This window comes from Dunckerocampus dactyliophorus, chromosome 16 (assembly GCF_027744805.1).
Source record: "Dunckerocampus dactyliophorus isolate RoL2022-P2 chromosome 16, RoL_Ddac_1.1, whole genome shotgun sequence".
Classification (NCBI taxonomy): Eukaryota; Metazoa; Chordata; class Actinopteri; order Syngnathiformes; family Syngnathidae; genus Dunckerocampus; species Dunckerocampus dactyliophorus.
The window spans coordinates 12,222,191-12,245,939 of NC_072834.1; the positions used below are offsets into that span (position 1 = coordinate 12,222,191).

The 23,749-nt window shown below is 41.4% G+C and overlaps 1 protein-coding gene across 3 annotated transcripts in view; it reads left to right on the forward strand.

Annotated features, from left to right (window-relative positions):
• Positions 1 to 1,000: 1,000 nt before the first annotated feature.
• nectin3b (nectin cell adhesion molecule 3b) overlaps positions 1,001 to 23,749 on the forward strand; it is a 41,681-nt gene continuing 18,932 nt past the window's right edge. For all 3 annotated transcript variants that reach the window (XR_008566333.1, XM_054754359.1, XM_054754358.1), the window contains exons 1-5: positions 1,001 to 1,173; positions 13,791 to 14,138; positions 14,308 to 14,607; positions 14,920 to 15,037; positions 16,262 to 16,413. Coding sequence is in view for 2 of the 3 variants with exons in the window: in XM_054754359.1 (XP_054610334.1) it covers positions 1,092 to 1,173; positions 13,791 to 14,138; positions 14,308 to 14,607; positions 14,920 to 15,037; positions 16,262 to 16,413 (1,000 nt within the window). In the remaining variant the exon portion in view is untranslated. The remainder of the gene's footprint in view (positions 1,174 to 13,790; positions 14,139 to 14,307; positions 14,608 to 14,919; positions 15,038 to 16,261; positions 16,414 to 23,749) is intronic.

Genomic DNA, 23,749 nt, shown 5'->3' on the forward strand with positions numbered 1-23,749 from the left:
CCATATATAAAAACATTCAAAGAAAAATGTAAATAAAATAAATAAAATGCATGTTATGTATGATCAATACTGCAGTCAGAGCATAAATGTAGATGTGTAGGGTTGAAATGTGCAATTGTTAAAGAGATACAGTATACCATTTATACACAGATACACCTGCTGTATACATAACATGTTCACATGTTTATACTGTCATTTACATACATGATGACTTGATCAATCCAAATATCAAATGTATGGATACCAAGGGTAGAATTAAATCATAATGGAAATTCTTCTATGTTTATTTCACAATAATCTGTGTTTTTTCTTGTTGTTCATTATGTTAGATTGTGTATATATATTATAAACTCAGGGAGTGAGTTATTGGACATACAGTAGGAGGGCTTTGGGGGCCAAAAAGCCAAAGGATCTGAATGCGAGTCAATAGTATTGTTTGCTTTTTTTTCTTATTTTGCACTATTGATTTCATTTTGCTCAAACAATTGTATGTAATAAAAGGGTGTACGGAGACACTTGTATTGTTGCATTGTCCTGTATTGTTGCACAGTATTTATATATTATGTAAGTGTTAAAAAATAAGTTTGTTTCTAAAAAGATTATTCTTTTGTTTGCCAAAAACATCTGTCTTGTATTTTATTCTGATTATAATCATTATCAACAAATTAATGGCAAAATCACAGAATCATTGAATGAGCTTCAAAAATGCCAAGTAAAAAGTATCTGTGTCGGCTACTGTCCCTGTATGTGTATACTTGGTATCAGATCGATACCAAAAACGTGCAATATTGTCCACCCCTATTAATCAATTGATATTGGGTTTCAACAGAGATGACGTAATGTGAATACTAATGGTTTGTTCCTCCGTGTGGGGTGTGTTGCTGTGGACGCTCGCTAAAACCATTGACGACATTGGCAGGTGAGCTTGAGGTCCCCCCGCTCTATGTGGCGCAGATGGTACAGCCCTCCTGCACTTGGAGTTGTTGCTGAGGAGGTTCCACTGAGCACAGTGTGCACTGTGTGCGGAGCATAGCAGCAAATTGGCACGGATCCGTCTGGTCCTGTTGCAAGTGATTGTCGCCTTTGATAAAATGATACCGTTTCCTTCACGAAGTTACCGCCAACGCCATGGCAAGGTCGTCCTGTTTTTTCACCTTTTCTTTCATATTACAGGTGAGTCCCGGGTTTCATTTGACAGTTTCATCTGTTTGACTAAAACCTAAAGTTTGTGATATGCGCATCCTCAGTTAGCAATTTACCGAAGCTATAGCTTCTCTCATCTGTTTAATAATGCGCTTTTAACACAGTGAGTATTGTGAAAGACCATAGAGAAACTTGGCTACAAGTTAACTTACTTCACCAGCCAGCCAGCGCCGGCACCTCAGATGGTATTGAAACCTGGGGCGACCAGAAGCACTCCGTAGGAACAGATGTAATAAAACTGCTCATACCTCTACCACGCTGATTCAGTGGCAGCCATATTAGCGCCTGGACTGGACATACTCTGTCAAAGTAGCATGTTGCTGTGGTATGTGTGGAACCTGCTGTACTATTTACATAAAAGTGGAGCACATACAACCACCTTCTAAAATGCCACCAGGAGAAGTCGCCTTGTTCCTGTTGTAACTCCCACCTAAAATAGAAGAAACTGTGCTTCATTGTTTGTAACTTACTTATTTTTAGCCTGGTTGACACGTCAAACGCTTTTACAAGAAACAAGGCTTCATATAGATTGTGTGATAAAATGTGATGGGCCAAAGCTACGTTTTTGTTAAATGGATCAGCGCGCCTATGCAAAATAGCTTCATGTGAAAACATTCCATGAAAAATCCCATATTATAACATTTCAAAAAGTCTCCCACAATTTTCAACAATCTAGCCCCTACTGGGAACACGCCATTTTGTGTGTTTGTAGCTTTAATGCCAATCATCTGTGTTTGACACAGGTGTGGTTCCAAAAAGCACACTTGATTAACTTTTTGCATTCATCCATCCATGTTTTTTCCTCATTAGACACCCTGGACTGGTCACCAGCCAATCACAGGGCACATGTAGAACAACTATTCACACCTATGGACAATTAGCCTAAAATGCATGTTTTTGGGGGGCGGAAGCCAGAGTACCAGGAGAAAACACACCCACGCACAGGGAGAACATGCAAACTCCACACAGAAATACCTGAATGTAGATGGGAACACTTGATTTGCTGACTGATGCCAACATGCTAACCATTGGTCCACTGTGTAGCACACTTTTTATATATAAATTAGATCCCCACTTAAAGGTATGGTTTGGATTTTTTGATATGAAGTTGTATGACATCCCCATCAGATGGCGCGCCACAGCCATCTTGTTTACATGTTTTCCACAGCGGATGAAGATGCGAGCGTTTTCATCACATACACACAAATAGAGAGGCGCCAGTGCGCAGGGACATGGCGGGAGACAAATATAACGCAGAGCGATTGGTGAGGTCTGATTTTTTTTTATTTGTATTTTTTTTGAGGAGGCATTTGTATGCTGCAAATGTATTACTTTTTCAACGCATATTGTTTTGAGAAACCAAACCATACTCTTTACTTAAATCACCCAGCAACTAAGCAGAACTACGTTCCTCGTCACGGAAATCTGACCAGAACTGGACTCGCGGGACCAAATGGGGGTCAAGTCACTGTTGAAATAGTCCACTGCTGATGGGGATGTCATACAACTTCATGTCAGAAAATCCAAACTATCCCTTGAATGCCTACCAGTGAATGGCAGAAATCTTGACGTTGACATTCACCTCAGATTTCGGATCAACATTTGCAATAAAAGTCACTGTTGGAAAAGTGGCCTATTTTTGGTCTTAAAAAAAAACAAAACAACAAAAAAACAATTGACCAAAAATGTATGAATTTATGAAGCACTAACAGTCATGTGAACTACAGTGCTGTCATTACACAATCTGTTCCGGAAATGCAATCAGTTCTGCGCATGCGCGAGACCTACGTCACTTCCTCCTACGGTTGCCCCGATCCGATCTTCAGGACCGGGACCGGCTGTCGATCCGCTGTATTTTGAAGAACGGATAATATCGGCTTCCACCACAAGATCGGACCAATCTGGTTGCCGTATAACGTTTGTAACTCTGGGCCGCACTCGGCCCGCACTCGCACACGGTAGGTGCGGTAATGCGCCTGAAAGCTGGTTTCCACTCCACCCGCAAGAACAAGAAAACGCAACACCACCATGCAGACATGTCCGCGGTGTATCGTTGTGAAATTACTTTCACTTTGGATATTCGGCTCCGCAGCTACAGCAGTAGTTCCCCCTCACTGTGTTTGGACTGCTGTGACATGGTGTGGGCCGCTCAATCGTGGCGGAATCTCATCACAAACACTCCATGTCGAAATGGCAACGAAAAACCTTGGAAACTCTTGTTACGGAGTGTGAATGGAAGTTAGCGGGGTTGGTTTAGCTTAGAGCGTCTAGTGTGTGTGTGTGTGTGTGTGTGTGTGTGTGTGCGTGCGACTCAGGCTGGATGAGTATTGTATGGATGAGTTATCTTGCACCCAGTTCATATCAACCGTAAATTGCCATTCTCAGCACAAACAACACACTTGTGGCCTTCAAAATATGTTACAAAAGCCAAACAATATTGTTGGTCATGCTGTGTGATAAAAAGTAAATTCAGCAATACTTTGGTTGCATTATTTTTTATGTTTTGAAGAGCTATTTTATAACGATATTCAATTCCACAAATTCAGGTTTGTAACATAAGCTTATTATTAAAAAAAAAAAAAAGGATTGGCAAGACCATAAAAAAATCAGATTTGCTTCTTTGCTGTGGTAGCTATTTTTTAAATGTATGAACATAGTCAATAACCATACTTCATATATGTAATATATTAGGGGGTTATTTTATTACTGTGTCTTATTAAAATACTTTGTTAGCATCCGGATGCTTCTATCATCTTTATTCACCAACACTGAGCTATGTAAAAACATACACAATGCATGTAGCGAATACGTAAACGTCATATTCGGTTACATATAAAATACAATAAAACAACACACAAAATGCAGTGATATTTGAAAGTAAACGACCATAAACTGAGTGCAATGATGCATTAATCTAGAGCAGGGGTCTCAATTTCACTGGGGGCCAGTGGAGGTCGAGTCTGGTTGAGGCTGGGCCGCATCAAGTATTGGGAGTAGGGCTGGGAATCTCAGGGTACCTCACGATACGATACAATTCACAATACATCCATGTGATAACACCACTGTTAGTTCAGTGTTGGTGTTTACTTGCCCCTGTAAGTATGTAAGTACAGTGGTATGAAAAAGTATCTGAACCTTTTGGAATTTCTCACATTTCTGCATAAAATCACCATCAAATGTGATCTGATATTTGTCAAAATCACACAGATGAAAAAACTGTGTCTGTTTTAACTAAAACCACCCAAACACTTCTAGGTTTTCATATTTTAATGAGGATGGCATGCAAACAATGACAGAAGGGGGAGGAATAAGTAACTGAACCCTCACATTTAATATTTTGTGGCCCCCCCTTTGGCAGCAATAACTTCAACCAGACACTTCCTGTAGCTGCAGATCAGTCTGGCACATCGATCAGGACTAACCTTGGCCCATTCTTTTCTACAAAACTGCTTTAGTTCAGTCAGATTCCTGGGATGTCTGGCATGAATCGCTGTCTTGAGGTCATGCCACAGCATCTCAATGGGGTTCAAGTGTGGACTTTGACTTGGCCACTCCAGAACGTGTATTTTGTTCTTCTGAAACCATTCTGAAGTTGATTTACTTCTGTGTTTTGGATCATTGTCTTGTTGCAGCATCCATCCTCTTCACTGTCTGACAGACGGCCTCAGGTTTTCCTGCAAAACATCCTGATAAACTTTTGAATTCATTTTTCCATGAATGATTGCAAGTTGTCCAGGCCCTGAGGCAGCAAAACAGCCCCTAACCATGATGCACCCTCCACCATGCTTCACGGTGGGGATGAGGTGTTGATGTTGGTGAGCTGTTCCATTTTTGCTCCACACATGACGTTGTGTGTTCCTCCCAAACAATTCAACTTTGGATTCATCAGTCCACAAAATATTTTGCCAAAACTTCTGTGGAGTGTCCAAGTGCCTTTTTGCGAACATTAAACGAGCAACAATGTTTTTTTTTAGACAGCAGTGGCTTCATCCGTGGAGTCCTCCCATGAACACCATTCTTGGCCATTGTTTTACATATAGTTGATGTGTGCACAGAGATATTGGACTGTGCCAGTGATTTCTGTAAGTCTTTAGCAGGCACTCTAGGGTTCTTTTTACCTCTCTGAGGATTCTGTGCTGAACTCTTGGCGTCATCTTTGGTGGACGGCCACTCCTTGGTAGAGAAGCAACGTTGCCAAACTCTCTCCATTTGTAGACAACTTCTCTGACTGTCGATTGATGAACATCCAGACTTTTAGAGATGGTTTTGTATCCTTTCCCAGCTTTATACAAATCGACAATTCTTGATCGCAGGTCTTCAGACAGCTCTTTTGAGCGAGCCATGGTGCACATCAGACAATGCTTCTCATCAAGACAATTCTTACCAATTCTGTGTGTTTTATAGTGGGCAGGGCAGCTTTAAACCACTCATCAGTGATTGGGCACACACCTGACTTGAATTGTTTGGTAAAAATTGGTTTCAATTGCTCTTTAAGTCTCCTTAGGCAGAGGGTTCAGTTACTTATTCCTCCCTCTTCTGTCATTGTTAGCATGCTATCCTCATTAAAATATAAAAACCTAGAAATGTTTGGGTGGTTTTAGTTAAAGCAGACACAGTTTTTTCATCTGTGTGATTTTGACAAAGATCAGATCACATTTGATGGTGATTTTATGCAGAAATGTGAGAAATTCCAAAAGGTTCAGATACTTTTTCATACCACTGTAAGTAACACAGAGCTTGCCCGGATGTTGCGAGCTGCAGTTATACTACTCTTTGATGTCCAGTCGCGGGCAAGTCGCAAGATACAATTTGGTGGGCCGCAAATGGACCGCGGGCTGCGAGTTTGAGACCCCTGATCTAGAGGATTCAGATAAACTGAGAAATCCTCCCATCCTTGCTAGCTTTTGTCTGTTTTTTCAGTGGCGAAAAAAGCTTAAAATAATTTATGGAGCCAAATAACGGGACGAGCCGCAAGGTGGCCAAGTGGTTAGCATGTTGGCCACACAGTCAGGAGATCTGGAAGAGGTTCGAATCTCCACTTGGGCATCTGCGTGGAGTTTGCATGTTCTCCCCGTGTACTCCGGTTTCCTCCCACATGCATGTTAGGTTAAAGGGGTAAAAAAGAACAAACTTTTGCGAGAACTATTTTGCTCAATTTTTCGCCAAATAGTTTAAGTATAGTTTAATATCACAAACTAAACTTAGAACTCCACATCTGTAGATGACTGACAGATAGTTGGAAGAGCCCCAGGTTTTATTTTAAGTTGTGTAGTGAAACCTGCTTTATTTTATTTTGATCAAAGGTGTTCTTGTGAAGTGTTGGCCATTTGTTGACAAATCTGTCTAAATCTCTGTTAGTGAGCACTTCTTTGCTGAGATAATCCAGCAACCTCACAGGTGTGGCATATCAAGATGCTGATTAGACAGTGATTATTGCACAGGTGTGCCTTCGGCTGGCCATAACAAAAGGCCACTCCAAAAATGTGCAGTTTTATCACACAGCAGAATGCCACAGATGTCACAAGTGTTTAGCGAGCATGCAGTAGGCATGCTGACTTGAATGAACGTTAGAGTTGTTGCCTGTGAATTGAAGGTTCATTTCTCTACCATTAGTTGCCTCCAAACACGTTGGAGGCCTCCGAACCACTGACCTCGTTTAACCACATCAGCCCAGGACCTCCACATCCAGCATTGTCACCTACAAGCTCCAACAATCGTTTTTCATTACCAAATAAATTCTGCACAAACTGTGAGAAACCAGCTCAGGGAAGCTCATCTGGATGCTCGTCATCGACTTGAGTGGGCAAACGCTCACATCTTATGGAGTCTGGCACTTTGGAGAGGTGTTTGCTTCACAGATGAATCCGGGTTTTCACTGTACATGGTAGATCGCAGGTGGCGTTTATGGTGTCGTGTGGGTGAGCGCGTTGCTGATGTCAGTGTTGTGGATGGAGTTGCCCATGAAGGCGGTGGGGTTATGGTATGGGAAGGCATATGGTATGGGCAACCAACACAGGTGCATTTTATTGACCACATTTTTAATGCACATGGGTACTCTGACAAGATCCTGATGACCATTATTGTGCTATGTTATAGTTGAGCTTGGGGAGGGAGAGCAACTGGATTGCAAACGCCAAATATTGGCAGCCCTGCAAAGCAAACATAGACTTCCCCACTACATTTTTGGTAAATGCATATTTTGTCGTCCATTCGCTGTTAGAATTCCAATATTTAATTAATAGCGCCATATTTGTTTCAATGCAAGCCGTCTTCTACTGCTGCTTCATTGTGACACGGTGCCCTACAGAGCAGAGGAAGTACTGTGTGAAGGCGCACTTATCTTGTTAAACTGAATGGTTTACATCAGGGGTCACAAACGTGGTGCCCGCGGGCACCAGGTAGCCCCCCACGACCACATGAGGTGCCTGCAAGCCTGCTTTTCATTCAGGTTTTCAGTTAATAATGAAAGAACAGTAGAAAGAAATGCATTCTGAAATACAAAAAGTGAGTTGTGGACACCAGCATTTTGTTAATGTTCTGGTAAAACAAGCATATTCGCTTTGTTTGGGGTTTAAAATAAGCTCTGAAAATAAATGTTACAAAAATGAGTAGCTCTTGGCTATTTTCATTTTGTAAAAGTAGCTCTCACAAGGAAAAACATTGGTGACCCCTGGTTTACATTATTTGAGTGATGTTTGGCGGATACCTGAACAAAAGGATGTCACTGGCATACACTGCCATCATCTGCTGCCCCCAACTAGTTTAGATAGGAACTTCACTGGACTGACGTTCAAAGGAAACACCAGCTAGTTTTGGCAAGACAGACTGCTTACTAAGTTGTTGTGATATATTTTCTTTTAATTAAATGAGATTATTAAAAAATGATTTGTTTTTTTCCCCTACAAATTATAAACAGACTGCAACTCGGCAAAAGCATCAGTACCACTAATGACTTAACTACACTGCTGGGTGTACTTTTGAAATACCCTCAATTTACCTTTCTACTAACAGTTTATAAGCAGTTTCACCTATAGGTGATTGCATGATTGATTAATGGAGAACTCCTAAGAAGCCACTGTAAAAACAAGACAGCCGGTGCAAGAAGTTGATTTGTTAGTTAAGTCTAGACGAAAAATGATGATTCAGCTGCACCCTGTCCCGCTCTACATAAGTAGCGCTGCTACCTCCACACTAACTCCATCTACTGTATTTTATGCTCTGATTCCCTCTTTTAACAAGACTCCCTGCCCTGTGCCAAGACATACATATTTATATACTTGCTGCCACTTACAGACGGATGATGGACTAACTTGAATAAATGAGCACCAATGCCTCTTCGATACACGACAGAGGGTCTCAAAAAGATATGAATCATATGATCCCACCCAAAGATGTGATAGATAGCTCTCTCTGTCACCATCATCAAACCACATAAAAAGAGAATATCCTTTTGAAACATGCTGCTCATGTCTATGGATCCAGAGAACTCTTGGAAAGGCACATGAAAGCGTTCCAGCTAAAATGCTTTATTTGTCACCCATCTGTAAGTGGTGCATGTGTAGGTAATATTGGCTAAAGTGAGAACGAGCGTCAGACAGTCCTGTGGGAGCAATGTGTCCTTGATGTGAGGATATCTGTAATCTGTTTTCTACTGTGTGTGAAGGGGATGAATTGTCACATTTGCACACCAAGAAGTGTCTTTAAGACTACAAGGAGTTAGAATCTCCTGAAAGCACAAGAGGTGCATGCTGCTGTTATGTCAGACTCAGCTGCATATATGATCAAATAGACTTTTTTTTTTTTTTTTCTCGTCACTTTTTTTTTTTAAGTCAGAAAAATGAGGGCAAGCTTATGTAAGGTTGTCATGTCACAGATGAAAAATTTAAAACAGTCACTATACTTCTTTCATTACATATTCAGTAGGGGAGAAATGCTGCGTCCCTCGCTGTTGTTTGCTGTCTAGCTTTATTATTGTCCCTCACTAAAACAGCAAGTAGAGAAATCAGTTTTCCACCCGAAGATGTTCACAATAGCGGCGCAATCTCCACCTGGAGTTTGAGGTGCTTGAAATATCTACTTGTATGTAGAAGAGCTACAAAAATCCAGAGTGACAAACCACCTAGGAAAACGATGCAAAGTAATTTTGACAAGGACAGCAGTAGTCCGAAATTTACCCAGTTAACACAATACAGTTCGAATGTTACAGCTCTATCGCGTTTTTTTTTAATATATACAGTAAATTAGTAAATCATGCTATTTCGCCGTTGACTATGGCCTCTTCTTAGACAAAACATCTGCATATTGAAGCAAATTTGGCATTAGTTGCCTACATTAACCATTTTCAAGCATATTAATGGTTAAATGAACTAGGGCTGCAGCTATCAAATATTTTAGAAATCGAGTATTCTGCTGAAAAATTTTTTGAGTAATCGGAAAACATTTCCTGGGAGCCATTGCTAACACGATGAGCAGAGCAGGGGGAGGGCAGGCCTACAGCATGTTACAGTGTGTTTCTGGGCATGCCCCTGAGGTAGTCTGGGTTTCATTGACGTCAGTGGAACTCCGTGTTAAAAATAACTCTGTAAAACACAGCGTGCAGAGCCATCCAAAACTGCTATCAGGGCTCACTCACCTCACTGTGTGGCATCGTTCAACATGAGAATACAACATTGTAACAATATTTATAGTACAGAAAAGAGGAAACTCATAATAGGTCCCCTTTTAAGAGAAATATACATTGTTCACTTCTGAAGGAAGCGTATGATGTAAGAATGTAATGTAGCAGGACTCCGTACTGCACTTTGTAACACTGTACTATAAACATCATCAAATATGGTCTTATTTAGAATAAGATGAATACTTGTATTATTGCTAAACAACCAAACAACCAGTTGCACAAAAACACCATAAGTCAGCTTAACAAGATGCATGAATTCAAAATAAGTGTGTGGTTAATCAAAAAAAAAAAAAAAAAAGAAACCCACCACATAAAACTGAATAACGACTGCTGTGACGTTTTTAAAATTTACAAGTTGAACACAAAGACCAGACATCACATCACAGCTCTTTGGCTCACGCCATTAAGTTGTGTCATCTATCTCTTGGGACTAATGCACAAGTTTGAAGCATTTTTGTATTGATCCCGACTGTTGCTTCTTATGAGGTCTTGGCTTGAGATAATTGTGTTTTTTTTTCCAATATGGCTTCCAATTGGGGGAGATTTGTCTGTAAATATTATATCTGTGTTTTATTGCCGTTTATTATATGTGAAATACTGCCTTACGAGCATGTGCAGTGACATGCTTTGTATTGAATCTCAGTTCTCGACTCAAGTCAGTCAAGTGAATCCCTTGTTGGAGGCGACTAATTAGCCTCACTACAGAAAGTCAACCAACCAATTGCCATGACACGTTCACTCTTCATTCAGAATGGCTCCACTCTCCTTGGAGGATGCACCCTTGGAGGACAATCTTCTGGCTGTGGATTTATTTGTCGATAAGACAGCCCCTTCCTACACACAGAATACGCGCTTTGCGTAGGGCCCCATGGACCATGGGGTCCCCATTTTGTGCAAGGGGGCGCTTTCTCCGAATCTGAGCCTTGAGGCATAGAGCACCGAGTCAGCCTGAGGCAGGAGAGAAAAAAGAAGTGAGCAATTTAACACCTCGCTCCATGTGATTGCAGTAATCACTCACTCATTTGTCCATCCCTGCTGGTGTAATGGTACAGCTGCTGCCTTTTTAAGGCAGAGGGCATGTGTTTGATCCCAACCCATGACAGTATTCCTGGCAGCACGACTGTTCATGATACAGTCATGGTAGTGGGGCCTCGAGATAAAATTCTGCTTTGGGCCCCAATTTGGCCAGGGGCAGTCCTGCCTATAGCATACGATATTACACTAAAGAAAATCCATAGTTATAAATGAAATAATAATTGCTTGGTAGGTATCCCACATAGTGTAATGCATACATTTTTTTTTAAGTAAGACTTAATTGGTGGACAAACATCCTGCAGTAATATTTGAGGATTCTGTCTTTCAAGAGGGAGCTTGGCTGGATGGAGATGGAGCTGATTTTGGCAAAACAACAATTGAATACTGTTTTGGACTCAGTTGCCGAGCAGCACAGCAGGTTTTGATTAGTCATGATTTTTTCCACGCTGGCAGTTTGTTGCAATTAGTGATCTGGTCCAAGGCTTTGGCACACATTTCAATTTTCTTTCATAAATCTGTGACGTCATTCATCTGTTTTCTGTTAACTGGTATCCTGATGATACCGTCCCTCTCAGTTGCCTTTCCTCACACTTAGACAGCTTTCTTTTTCTCCCCCCACCACCACCGCCCACCCCCAACTCTCTCCGAGTGGTGATGTCATCCTAAACACTGTCGCTTCTGCCGCCTTTACTGGGATCTTGTCGAATCCTTTTTGCCTTTCCTTAAAAAGATGACTTTGTGCTTTTGAGTGGTGCCACCATTGTGACTGAAAGACCACTGGTTAGTCTGAAAAGAGGACACTGAGAGACGGGCTGCTTTCAGGCTCCCTGCCTCTGCTCTGTCTGGGTGGAGGAGAGCTACAGATTAAACAGATTCATCAAATGAACGCTCCCGCTGTCATCTGTGTTTTATTTGTTTAAATGCTTGACGCCTGCTGTGATGCTATCATCCTTTGAATCCCATCTTATCCCCACAAATGTGAAATTGCACCGAGCTTCAAGAGCTATGAAACATTTGCCACAACACCACAAATATTTTTCATTGTAGTTGAAACAACCTCATCGTAGGACTGTTATGCTATTCGAAGGCCCAGGGAGAGCAAACACATTTTTATCTTGGGCAACTTTTTTTTTGTAACAGTATGAACGCTAGAAAGTAGAGGTGTTTGGGGGGTGGTCAAATAAAAATCAAGTAAAGTGTAAATTTTGTGAGGTAGGGTGGCGTTGTGAAACAAAAATACCTTTTTTTTAAAAAAATGTATTTTATTTGGATGTTTAAGCACATAAATGACATAGTAAAACCTTCACTACCTTTCAAAATTTTGTAGTACATGAATTTTAATTTTCATTTTGTTGAATGAGAATTTTTTAAAGTGTTTTTGTGTTTATATGCTTGCCAAACTCTTACCGCATAGTTAGTATGGATGTGGGACAATACTAAAGAAATGACACTTTGATACAATGTAAAGTAGTCGGTGTACAGCTTGGATAACTGTGTAAATTTGTTGAATTGTACAAATTGGGCCCAATTAGGCATTTTTTTCTCCCCTGGGTCATATGAGTCGTTAGTGTTAAAGTCTTGGAATGGCTCTCACACGCACCCATATTGGTCACTGGAAGTTTAACATGGCACTTCATGGGAAAGAACTCTGAGGATGTGAAAAACAATAATTGTTGCGCTAGATAAAGATGTTCTAGGCCAGTGGTTCTCAATTGGTTTGCTGCGGGACCCACCATCCCCCCTCAATGACAAGCGGTGACCAAAAATTGCAGAAATGTTTTAGCTCACACTTCTCAAATATCTTCTATTTAAGGGGAGTGTTTGCAATGCTTTCGAGGCTGCCTAGGCATGCAGGCCGTGGCAGCGTCGCAAACGAAGAGCACAGACAAGAACACAAGGTGCGCTCGCAGACATCGCTTTTTACTTTTTTTTTTGCCCAGGCAAAGACCCGCGACCCACTGAAAACGGCTCTGCGACCCACTTTTGGGTCTTGTCCCACCACTTGGGAATCACTGTTTAAGCCATAAGAAGATTTCTAAAACCGTGAAACTGAGCTTCAGCACGGTGGCCAAGACCATACAGCTCTTTAACAGTACAGCTTCCATTCAGAACAAGCCTCGCCTTGGTCCACCTAGGAAGTCGAGTGTACATACTCGGCGTCATATCCAGCACAACCAGGAAAATTAGGCGTATGAGTGCTGCCAGCATTGCTGCAGAAGTTGAAGGGTTGGGGGGCGAGAGAGTCAGTGCTCAGCCCATATGCTGCATACTGCATCATATTGGTCTGCATGGCTGTCATCGCAGACAGAAGCCTCTTCTAAAGTGATGCACAAGAAAGCCTGCAAACAGTATGTTGAAGACGATCAGACTAACGAAATGGATTAGTGGAACCCTGTCCTGTGGTCTGATGACAGCAAGGTAATCTTATTTGCTTCAGATGGTGTCAAACGTGTGTGGTGGCAAACAGGTAGGAGTGAAAAGACATATGTCTTGCCTATATCAAGCATGGTGGTCGGAGTGTCATGGTCTGAGGTTGCATGAGTTCTGCCAACACTAGGGAGCTGGCCTACATGTATTGTTACATGCCGTCCCTTCAGAAACTGAGCTGCGGGGCAGTATTCCAACATAACCACCCAAACACGCCTCCATTTTTGCATAAATGTGAGGAGTGTACTCACTTTTGTGTGTTTTCATGTATATTATACTGATTTTGTATTGTATGTTTATGGACCTGTTTTTGCTTAAATTTAAGTTGCAAATTATATCACGGTCACACTATTGAAGTTGTTGCCGAGCGCAGGAAAAATTGCTAAGGCTCTGCAGAAGCTCATGGGGATCCTAACTAAATGTATGTCTTTGTGTCTGTCGTTGGCAGGGTTGTTGGCCAGTCAGGTGATCGTGCCCCCAAGCGTGAGCGCCGTGCTCGGGAAGAACTTGACATTAGAGTGCAGGGTGGACGTGGCATCCAACCTCACTCTCACTCAGAGCTCTTGGGAACGTCGTCTACCGTCTGGCTCGGTCACCGTGGCCGTCTACAACCCGCGCTATGGCATCTCCATCTCTCCGGAGTTCATCCATCGCTTGTATTTCCGCTCACCCTCCTCCTACGATGCCACTATTGTACTGGAGAATGTGGGCTTTGCTGACATGGGCATGTACACCTGTAAGGTGGCTACATTCCCACTAGGGAACACCCAAGCCTCAACTACTGTCAGTGTACTCGGTAGGCATGTATACTGTATAATTCACTGTTATGTGGTCTTTTATCAGTGATTAACAGATGGATAGTTCAAGTTTTTGCGATCATGTTACATAATGATTGTTTTAATTGTATTAGTAAAGCAAGGCCTTTTCACTCCTGCCCCTTATTTTCTCATTCTCTGACCCATCAGTGGAGCCGAAGGTCTACGTTTCTGCAGGCTCAATAGCACTAATAGATGGGGGCAATGAGACCGTTGTGGCCACTTGTATTGCCGAGCGAGCCCGGCCCCCCGCCGAAGTGTCCTGGGAGTCCAACCTTTTCGGCCAGTCAGAGGTCCAGCTCTTTGACGACGTTAACGGCACGACAACGACACAAGTGCGCTACCTTTGGCAGCCCACACGTCATGTCCAGGGTCACACACTCGCTTGTGTTGTCCGCCACCCGGCCCTGCTGAACGACTTCAGGATCCCCTACCAGCTTAATGTGCAGTGTAGGTGCCTCTCTAGTCTGTGTGTGTCTTTGTTGTTGCACCAAATGAATTCAAATGAATTTAAATTAAATTTCATCCCTTATGCAGGAAAAATGAAAGGGGGTAGCAGAGTATGCTATTAAATGTGTGGAATTCTGTGGTACTCGACAATGCCTTAAGCTACAACTCAAGAGAACAATTGTAGCCTACAATTGCTTTCTTTATATAATAAAAAAAAGTGCAAGTTAAGAGCTTTGATGTTTGTTTGCTCCCAGCATTCAGTGCTGCTTTGTAGTGATGTCTCACTAACATTTTTTTGGCTCTTTCCTGAAGTTGCTCCTGACATCTCGGTGGTGGGGTATGATGGAGACTGGTACGTGGGCCGAGACAATGTTGAAATGACATGCAAAGCCAACGCAAACCCACCAGCTCATCACTTCAGATGGATCAGGTTTGTATACCGCCCAGCTGCAATCATACAACCACTTGCAAGAGCTAATACAGTGGAACCTCTGTTTTCGTAATATTCGTTTTTCGCCGAAAATAATTGCAAGTTTATATATATACAAATTATTGTATGGCCGAACAAGGCGCTAAGCAATCTAGTTGACTACCCAAACAAAGCGTCCACGCATTGGAGACTGTCTGTGAAGAATGGATAGTGGTTCTTTTAGACTTGGCACGCTATAGACACATTTCGGCCAGGGAATCCTTTAGTCACCTTTATCACGTTTGTGTGGATGGTTTATTTGTTCATAGAACACACACAGAACGATGAACAATTCTGTATCTGTCTCCTTCCTCCTAACAAGCACTGCGCAGTGTGCGGATGAGGCATTAAATCACACTGCATATTTCAGAGTGTTAGAGGACTACAATTTTATTTAGTGCCACACAACTTTGATAAAAAAAAGTTGAGAAACACTTGAATTCAAGACAGAACTTGTAGCGAAGTACAAAGATTGTAATGTAATGGTTACAGGTTGTAGGCGGAACATTTAACGGACACTCATAACAGTGAGCTGGGCCAGTGTGTGTGTAATGATGATTGTACCTGCTTTTGGAATGGATTAATGACCAAGGTTCCACTGTAATATCAAATAGAAGCTTGCAAAGATAATGCTCACTTTAGAGTCACACTGTCAGAAAAGTATTACCGTTACAATATATTTTGTTGTGGTTGTAGTTTGCAGTGTAGAACTGCACTGCATTATACTGAGCGCTGTTTCTAATGTTTTGATGACCTCATTTAGCTGCATGGGAGAGTTGGGGAGATGTATTATGTATCATTTAAATTGTGTAGCTGTCATTGTTGTGAGAGATTTATTTTGTCTTCTGATCGAATTGATTTGTTTAGGGGGTTTTTTTTGTACAATAAAAAAAGTCAACTCAAAAACTATTTTTTGAGTTCATGAGGAGTTTGCCCTCAGCGGCACACATGCAACAGTCAGTATCTTCAAGTCATTGTATACTTAGGGCTTGAGTGCAACCAGTTTTTCAAGTAAATGCACAGAAAGTCTGTCCAGTTTTTTTTAAACAACTGAAACATCAACAATGATGCTTGCTTAACTGTTGTTACTTATTAGATCTTCAAGTCATCAAGTTGACATCAGTACATTTAGTACATTCAGTACAAACATGTGTTTTTAGATGCTCTCTTCGTTTTGTGTTCCAGGCTGGACAGTGACATGCCAGAAGGTGTGGAAATCATGAACAGCACACTGATTTTCCTGCGTCCCCTCCAGCGGAACGACTCCGGAGTTTACAGATGCGAGGTTGCCAATGACATCAACCTCCGCAGTCGGGATGTGCGCATACTCATACAAGGTGAGCAAAGTGCGCGCACGTACACACCGGAACATGGCTGGCTCCGATTTACCTTAGGATGCACAAAGCATGCACATGTCATTGAGTGTACATACTGTAGCTTCTTGTGACGCTGTCCTTCAAGCTGAAATGTGACTGTCATTTCTATCCAGTGTGCGCCAGCTGCTGGCAACCTCCCCAAGCATTCACATTCACCAGCATCTGTTTGGGCACTAATCATACTTGACCCTTAATTGCATGCTGATGATAAACATTAGCACCCCAGATGTTCACATAGCCCATAGACATCTGTAGTTGCTAAGGGTCCTTCTCAGACTGCCTTTTTTGCCCTACGCTCGCTGCGTGGCCATGGCATTTGTCATGGCACTGCATGTTTGATGAGCATGTCTTACCAAACGTGTCTTGTTTGTGGAATTCCACATCTGCAATGAAGCTCTCATTGTGATGTGATTTTTTTTTTTTTTTCCTGCTTTTTGCTTCTTTGCTGTGTGTGTTCTGTTCTTCAGCCCGACTGGGATGATGTCGAAGTTTCATGAAACATTAACTAGTTCTTTTCAACTCCTATTTATTATTTATCATACATATTCCATTTTCTTATGAGAGGGGCTGTACAAATGTTCACTATATTATGTGTTGGTTTGTTCTTTACTGTATAGATTTGTGTGGTCCCATTCATACGTGTTAATTTGCCACCTCTGCGTGGATGCGTTTCATCCAGCCACTTGAAAACCTTTTTAGATTTGTGGTTTTCATCATTCGGGTGTCAATGTTTTCCTCAGATCTGTTTTGCAAATGATGGTTTTCATTACTTGCACTCTTCCTTGTCTATTTTTTTCACCTTCTTGTGGTCCCACATCCATTTTATTTTATAGTGATTCTATTAGTGTTGCAAGAAGTTGTACCCATTTCTTAATATTAAACACGGTCTTCAGCATTGACACATTTCTTAGCTCAAAAATTTCTCATAAATTGTGCGAAAACGTAAACACTATCCAGTAGATTGCCGTTTTTCATGGGGGTTACGTTCCAGGGCCACCAACAATGGGGAAAAAAAATTCATGAGTAATTGAGATGGCCATAAAAATGTCTTTTTGACACATTGCTCACTCTCTCTCCCCCTCCAAACCCTCCTGATAGCGAGACGTTGCCGTTCTCCTCTAATTTTGGATCAATATTTGCAATAAGTGACTTGTAATTATTAGATTAGGGTACTATAGACTAGATTGAGCTCTTTTCAATATGCCTCACACTTATTAAAGGCATTTGAAATTATAAAAGGTGACTATAGTCACCACTAATGAATGATAACATGCTCTAAGCTGGTCAATGAACAGTCGGAGCCATGGAAGTTTTATATAGAAATTTGACTTTTGAGTCTTGCAACTACGGTGCGTTCTAGGACCGCCAAACAGCGTGCAAAATCTCAACGCTTGGCGAAAAAACATCAGTGAAGCGTAAAGACAAGGCCAAAAATTGTGTGCTTTTTTTTTTTTTTTTCTTACCGTGTGCGGGGATCCACTGTATATGTTTAACCTGGACTATTTTTCCAGCCAGCACAAGTTTTGTGTACATGTGCAAACAGCTACGGCGATGCACTCTGAGAAATGTTTAGACAGTCATGTGAGACATATGGCACTGATACCGCTGCACAGCAGTTTGGGAACAATATACCCATTAGTGATTTCAGATCTTTGTTCTTAGGATGGACTCACACTAGTCAATCCTTGCCATACGTGGAAAGCATGAAAGTATGGTTTGTTTGAACGGCAGCACTCATATTAGACAAACTCAAAATTACGAACTCCCTGGCCATGTAGTCAAACCATTGTCACCACTCCACTTATTTTTGACCACCACTTTGCATGAATAGACTAGAAATAATGCTCAAACTCCACGATACACTCGCTCACGCACAAACACGTGTCATATAATTAGTATGATTGTTCTCCTGATACCTGCCACGTTGCAAAATAAAAATAATCAGACTTGAAATAAGCCACAAAGTCTGAAAAGAGCGTGATTATAAAGTATGCAAATAGCAATGTGTAATGCAGGTGAGGGAGAGTGTGTTACTTTGCAAATTTGAATGTAGTTAATGACAGACAAAGCTGCAATGGGTGTTTAGAAATTGTAAACTGCTATGCTTGTTTGCGTTGTATGATTTCTAGTTTTATAGCAACCTGCTTTTGTAAATACAATAAAGATGTGAACATGTTTAATATTTATGTATTCCGCAGAGAAAAATAGAAATACATACCAACTTGTCAGTCTTATCTCCTGTCACTCCCTGAGGCGCGCACACGCAGTCAAAATGAATGAAGTAGAATTTCCTACCCCTGTCCTATTTTACCGCTGTAATAGTCGCACAGAAATACATTTTACTTCTGGTTAGTTCTGTTTGGTTTGCTTGAGTTACTGTAGCCAAAAGTTCCTGAAGAGAACCTTCTTGCAAGGATTGTCTCAAAAGTGTAAGCCAACGTCCATCAGTTTGACTAGAACATAAAATACTATTAATACCAGTCATTTAGATGTGTAGTTGTCCTATATGGTCAGAATTCTGGGTGATTAACCTCTAGATAGGGCATGGGAAACAATGCTGTTAAAGATGCTTGATATTGGCTTTCTTAAGCGGCATTTACACTTGTATTTTGCCTCCACATTATCTCGCAATTTGCGGTGGCAATACATGTCATTTATTTATTTATGGCACCTCTGAAAAGCGTGAACTTGTTTGTGTACTTACTTGGCACGCAATTCGGGTTAAAAAATGGTGCACATTGGCATGAAATGACCACGCTCCCGCAGGACTTATTTACACCTTGTCTAGTACTGTTTACGTCTAGTGCACAACAATAGTGTGCACGACGCGCATTGTTCCCGCCTTGCATTGTTCACGCCTCCCCTCTATGCATTATTACCACCACTGTCCCCATCCGTGAAGCAGTCGTGGCATTATTTGGTCCTGCTGCGTCTCACGTGACGCCACCCAACAGCAGGCAATCAGCCCCAGCTTCATTGATTCCCCTAATTGTAAGGGACCTACAAAATGTTGAACTCAGAGAAGAAGCTCACGCAATAAAGAAAGACAAGTTTATATTTTCTCATAGCTGTGGGTAGAATGTGCAAAGAGCAGGAAGGAGGCAATAAACTTAAAAAAAAAAAAAAAAAAGACACTGACAGTGTGGAAGAGGGATTTGCTGACTAGAAGACATTGCTCTGGGCATGATTAGTTAACCTAAAATCACAAGGAAGATCCAAGATGCTACAGAAATTGAGAATTCCACGCAAATTGCTTCAAGAGGTGGTGGAAAAGTAAACACATTCATGTGGATAAGACACGCACAGGCATGCTTTGATACGCACTGCCTGCATTGTTTGCACGTAGGTTGCGTATGGCGTCAGAAATGTGACAAATGTCAAGAGGCACCAAAAAACCATGGACGAGCAGATTGTTTCAATTCACACGGGAGTAGAATACTCTCCACGCGCACTTTGTATGTCCTACACGCACAGATTTAGCGGCCACGAGCGCTACATAGTGCCACATAGTACACGTCTCGCGCGTGTGTGCTGTCCCACACCTCTCTGTTGCTCTACTCGCTAGCTTATGGCTGCTTGTTTAAGTTTTTCTACGTGCGTTGAAAACTGACTTGGAGGTGGGACCCACCAGGAAGCACAGAGCTACTGACTGACAGCTGTTCCATCATCGAAATAGGAGTCGAAGCAGGGTAAGTGAGTTTATCATAAATGTAATTACTATAGTCATGGATATGTGGTGGAATAGAATAGTCTACAAGTCCATAAGCACCTGACATAGGTTCTGAAATTAACGTAATGTATTGTAGACACAGTTAAAGTTGAGTAACATTTGAGCTAAGTTAAAGGGATTGTTTGGGTTTTTTGACATGAAGTTGTATGACATCCCCAACAGCATTGTAGTCCAATAACAGGGACCTACTTGGTCTCCTAAGTCCAGTTCTGGTCAGATTTCTGTGATGAAGAATGTAGTTCCACTTAGTTGCTGGGGACAAGTAAGTAAAGAGTTTGGCTTCTAAAAACAATGTGTTCAAAAGATTAAAACATTTCCATCTCAAAAATGCATTAGCTTCTGAGACAGAACAACGCTAGACCCAATTCATTTAAAATTTAAACAATTTAATAGCATAATTTTTGTTTTTTGTTTAAAGCAGCATTATGTATGGAAAACCGCATTGTTGGAGATGGCCGTTGCAGCACTTGAAGATATCCAAGTTACATCTAAAAATGTCAACGACTGTTTGAAATTTGTGTTTCAGTGTACATTATAAATACATAATTTTTTGTTTTAACAGAGCATTTTAATACAAGCTAATGTCCAGGCTCATCTTGAAATTTGAGTCAGCACTTCTAAGAACACCTCAGGTACAATAAACCAGCCAGGGAGTCTTAAGGTAAAACCTTTAAATGTTCTCAGTTATTTCTTCCCTACACATAGTTAAATATAGAAACGCTAAATATTGTGTCCTGCCACTAGCTGGCCCCTGTCCAGAGTGTTCCCCTGCCCAAGGCCCAAAGTTACAAGCATAGGCTCCAGTCACCTGCGATCCCTAATGGGAAGAAGCTGTAGAAGATTAAATAATGAATAATTATGTACAGCCGTGTTGTAATATCAGGATATTCAAGAGCCAGATGTCGACTGGGAGGTTGCTGGAGTGTACAGACCCGATGCCCAAGGTTTCATTTTGGTCCCAGAATTTGTGCGTCCCCTGAATGGTTGCAAAAGGGCACCATCAGAAGCAGCTCAGGTACTAACAGTGAGATACTGCACTGGGGTCTACTGGGGAAAAAAAAAAACTTCTTGGCCCCACAGTAATGACATGGGCTTCCCTTAAAGAAAATACATGTCAATATACTGTACATCAACGTGGTATGTCTGTAAGCACTGATTCGCCATGTTAAAGCTCAGTACATGGTCACAAAAGCCACTTGGCCTCTTTAGTGAATGTACATGAGATTTAAACGCACACATAATAAAAACCTTTATTGTTTAATCTAGGGATGCTCCGATAGATTTGCCACCAATTTAGTATTGGCCGATTTCCGTATAAAAAACATGCGAGTATGCCGATAAATGCCTTTCAAAGCCGACCACAAAAAAAAACGATCGCCATGTGGCGGCAACAACACAGACATGACATGAATGTGCATGTGTGCTGTGTCACGCAGGGTTGACAACCACCACGACAAGGAACACACTTTGTCCCGGTCACTTTGTCTGGAGAATCAACATTACTCTGTAGAAGCCCAATGGTTTCAGTTCGACAGCTCGACACAGGCTGCGTCAATCGATGCCAGTGTGTTTTTAGCACTCCCTTGTCAAACCTATTGGTATTCGACTTCTCTTGTATCTTTCTAGACTGTCCGCAGCTATCGAGCTAGTTCGAATTATCCGTCTTCGGACTCCAAATGTAAATGGTCTTGGTCTTTCACTTGTATAGCGCTTTTCTACCTCCAAGGCACTCCAAGCGCTTTGACACTGCTAGCACATTTACCTACTGATGACGCAGCATCAGGAGCAACTGGGGGTTCAGTATCTTGCCCAAGGACAATTTGACAGCCAACTTTTAGGTTGGAAGACGACCACTCTACCACCTGAGCCATGCGGCATGTCAGTTTTTACCACAGTGACATTTGGTTTTTAAAACAAACAAGCAATGCAGTTAGTTTAGATCTTGTTTTTTCTCCCACGGGGAAGTGGATATTACGTCCATCGGGTACATAGTAACTTTTTCAAGTGTCTTTTGCTGTCATTATACTATGTCTTGTCCTGCAAGCACTACTTCTGTGGTGTTCTTTAATGAACATTACTTATTAGCCAGCGGGCCTTGGAATTGTCTAATGGCGCCCCTGGCCAATAGCACTCATCATAAATAAATTGAAAAATGTGCAGATAATCCATGTGATCGGTATCGGCCTATCACTCATGGATGATCTGTATCTGAATCAGCAGCCTAAACCCTGATCGGAGTGTCCCTAGTTTAATAATCTTACTCTTCAAAAATGCTACACAGACTGTCTCCTGTTTTGAGAAAGTCAAACACTGTAGCCTTCTATGAATTGTGTGGGCTTAGTTATGACATGACCTGGACTAAATGTTGACTTGCTCTTAAAGTCCTACAAAAAGTTGATCATTTGTATTTCATTTTCATGTCTGTCTTATTGAGCCAATATCGATGTCTTTTGAGGTTTTGTGCTATCACTTCAATTCCGATTGTGAATTGGGTTTAGCGGTGTTCCGTCTCAGAAGCCAACGTTAGCTTAGCTCAAATGTTACTAAACTTTAACAGTGTCTACGTTACGTTAATTTCAGAGCCGGTGTTTTGTGTACTTGTAGACTAATCTATTCCACCACAAATACAGTACATGACCGTAGTCATTTCATTTATTACTGTATATATTTATGATAAATGTACTTACTCCACTTTGACTCCTCCAGTTTGATAATGGAACAGGTAGCCGGCTGTCAATCAGGTGAGAGAAGAGGTCATGGGGGCGGGGTTTCCTGGACAGCAACCAGTCACAGGCAGTTCTGTGCTTCATGGGTGGGGTCCCACTGCCACACAGCCCCTGCGCAGTTTACACATACTTCACACCTGTTAACAACCAGTGTACTCATTGGCACGCCATTGACAGGCAAAATTGCGTCCCATTGCGGGGCAAAGTGCATGCAAGTGTAAACGAGGCTTACCCATATCCGATATTGTCCAGCACTTACCGATATCAACAGATACCGAAATTTGCAGAAACTCCTTCCTCAAATTAAGGTTGTGTAATGAACACATTATGTTTCTTGTACTATACAACACACTGTTTGTGCAAAGTAAGACAAATACTGCAGTATGCAATGCAAGTTATAGAAAAAGTTCCATATTTATTTTAAACATTTTGTCTCAAGTCATTTAAAAAATGAGCAATAGTCAAATAAAATAACATGTTCTTCAGCTACAGGTTAGTTTTTATAAATTAAAAAATAACCATCTAGTTAAATGTGGCCGGCAATTGTACAATTTGGAAAGCTTCACGTTTGTATGTGGCACAAACATCTGTATAATAAAGTATGAAACTTTAGACTAATAAACGCAACGACAATCAGTGAAATTATAAACAGAGCTCATTCAGTAGGCACACTTGATGCGTGTCATTCTCCTGAGTTGTGATATTAGATTAGCAGTACAGTCATCCTTTGCCACTTAAAATTTAGCAGCTTCATTCAATCTCGGTTTTGCAAAAATGTGTTAATAAATCATGCTGCTTTGTGGCTGAATATTGCCTGTTAGTCAAAAATATCCATATTGAA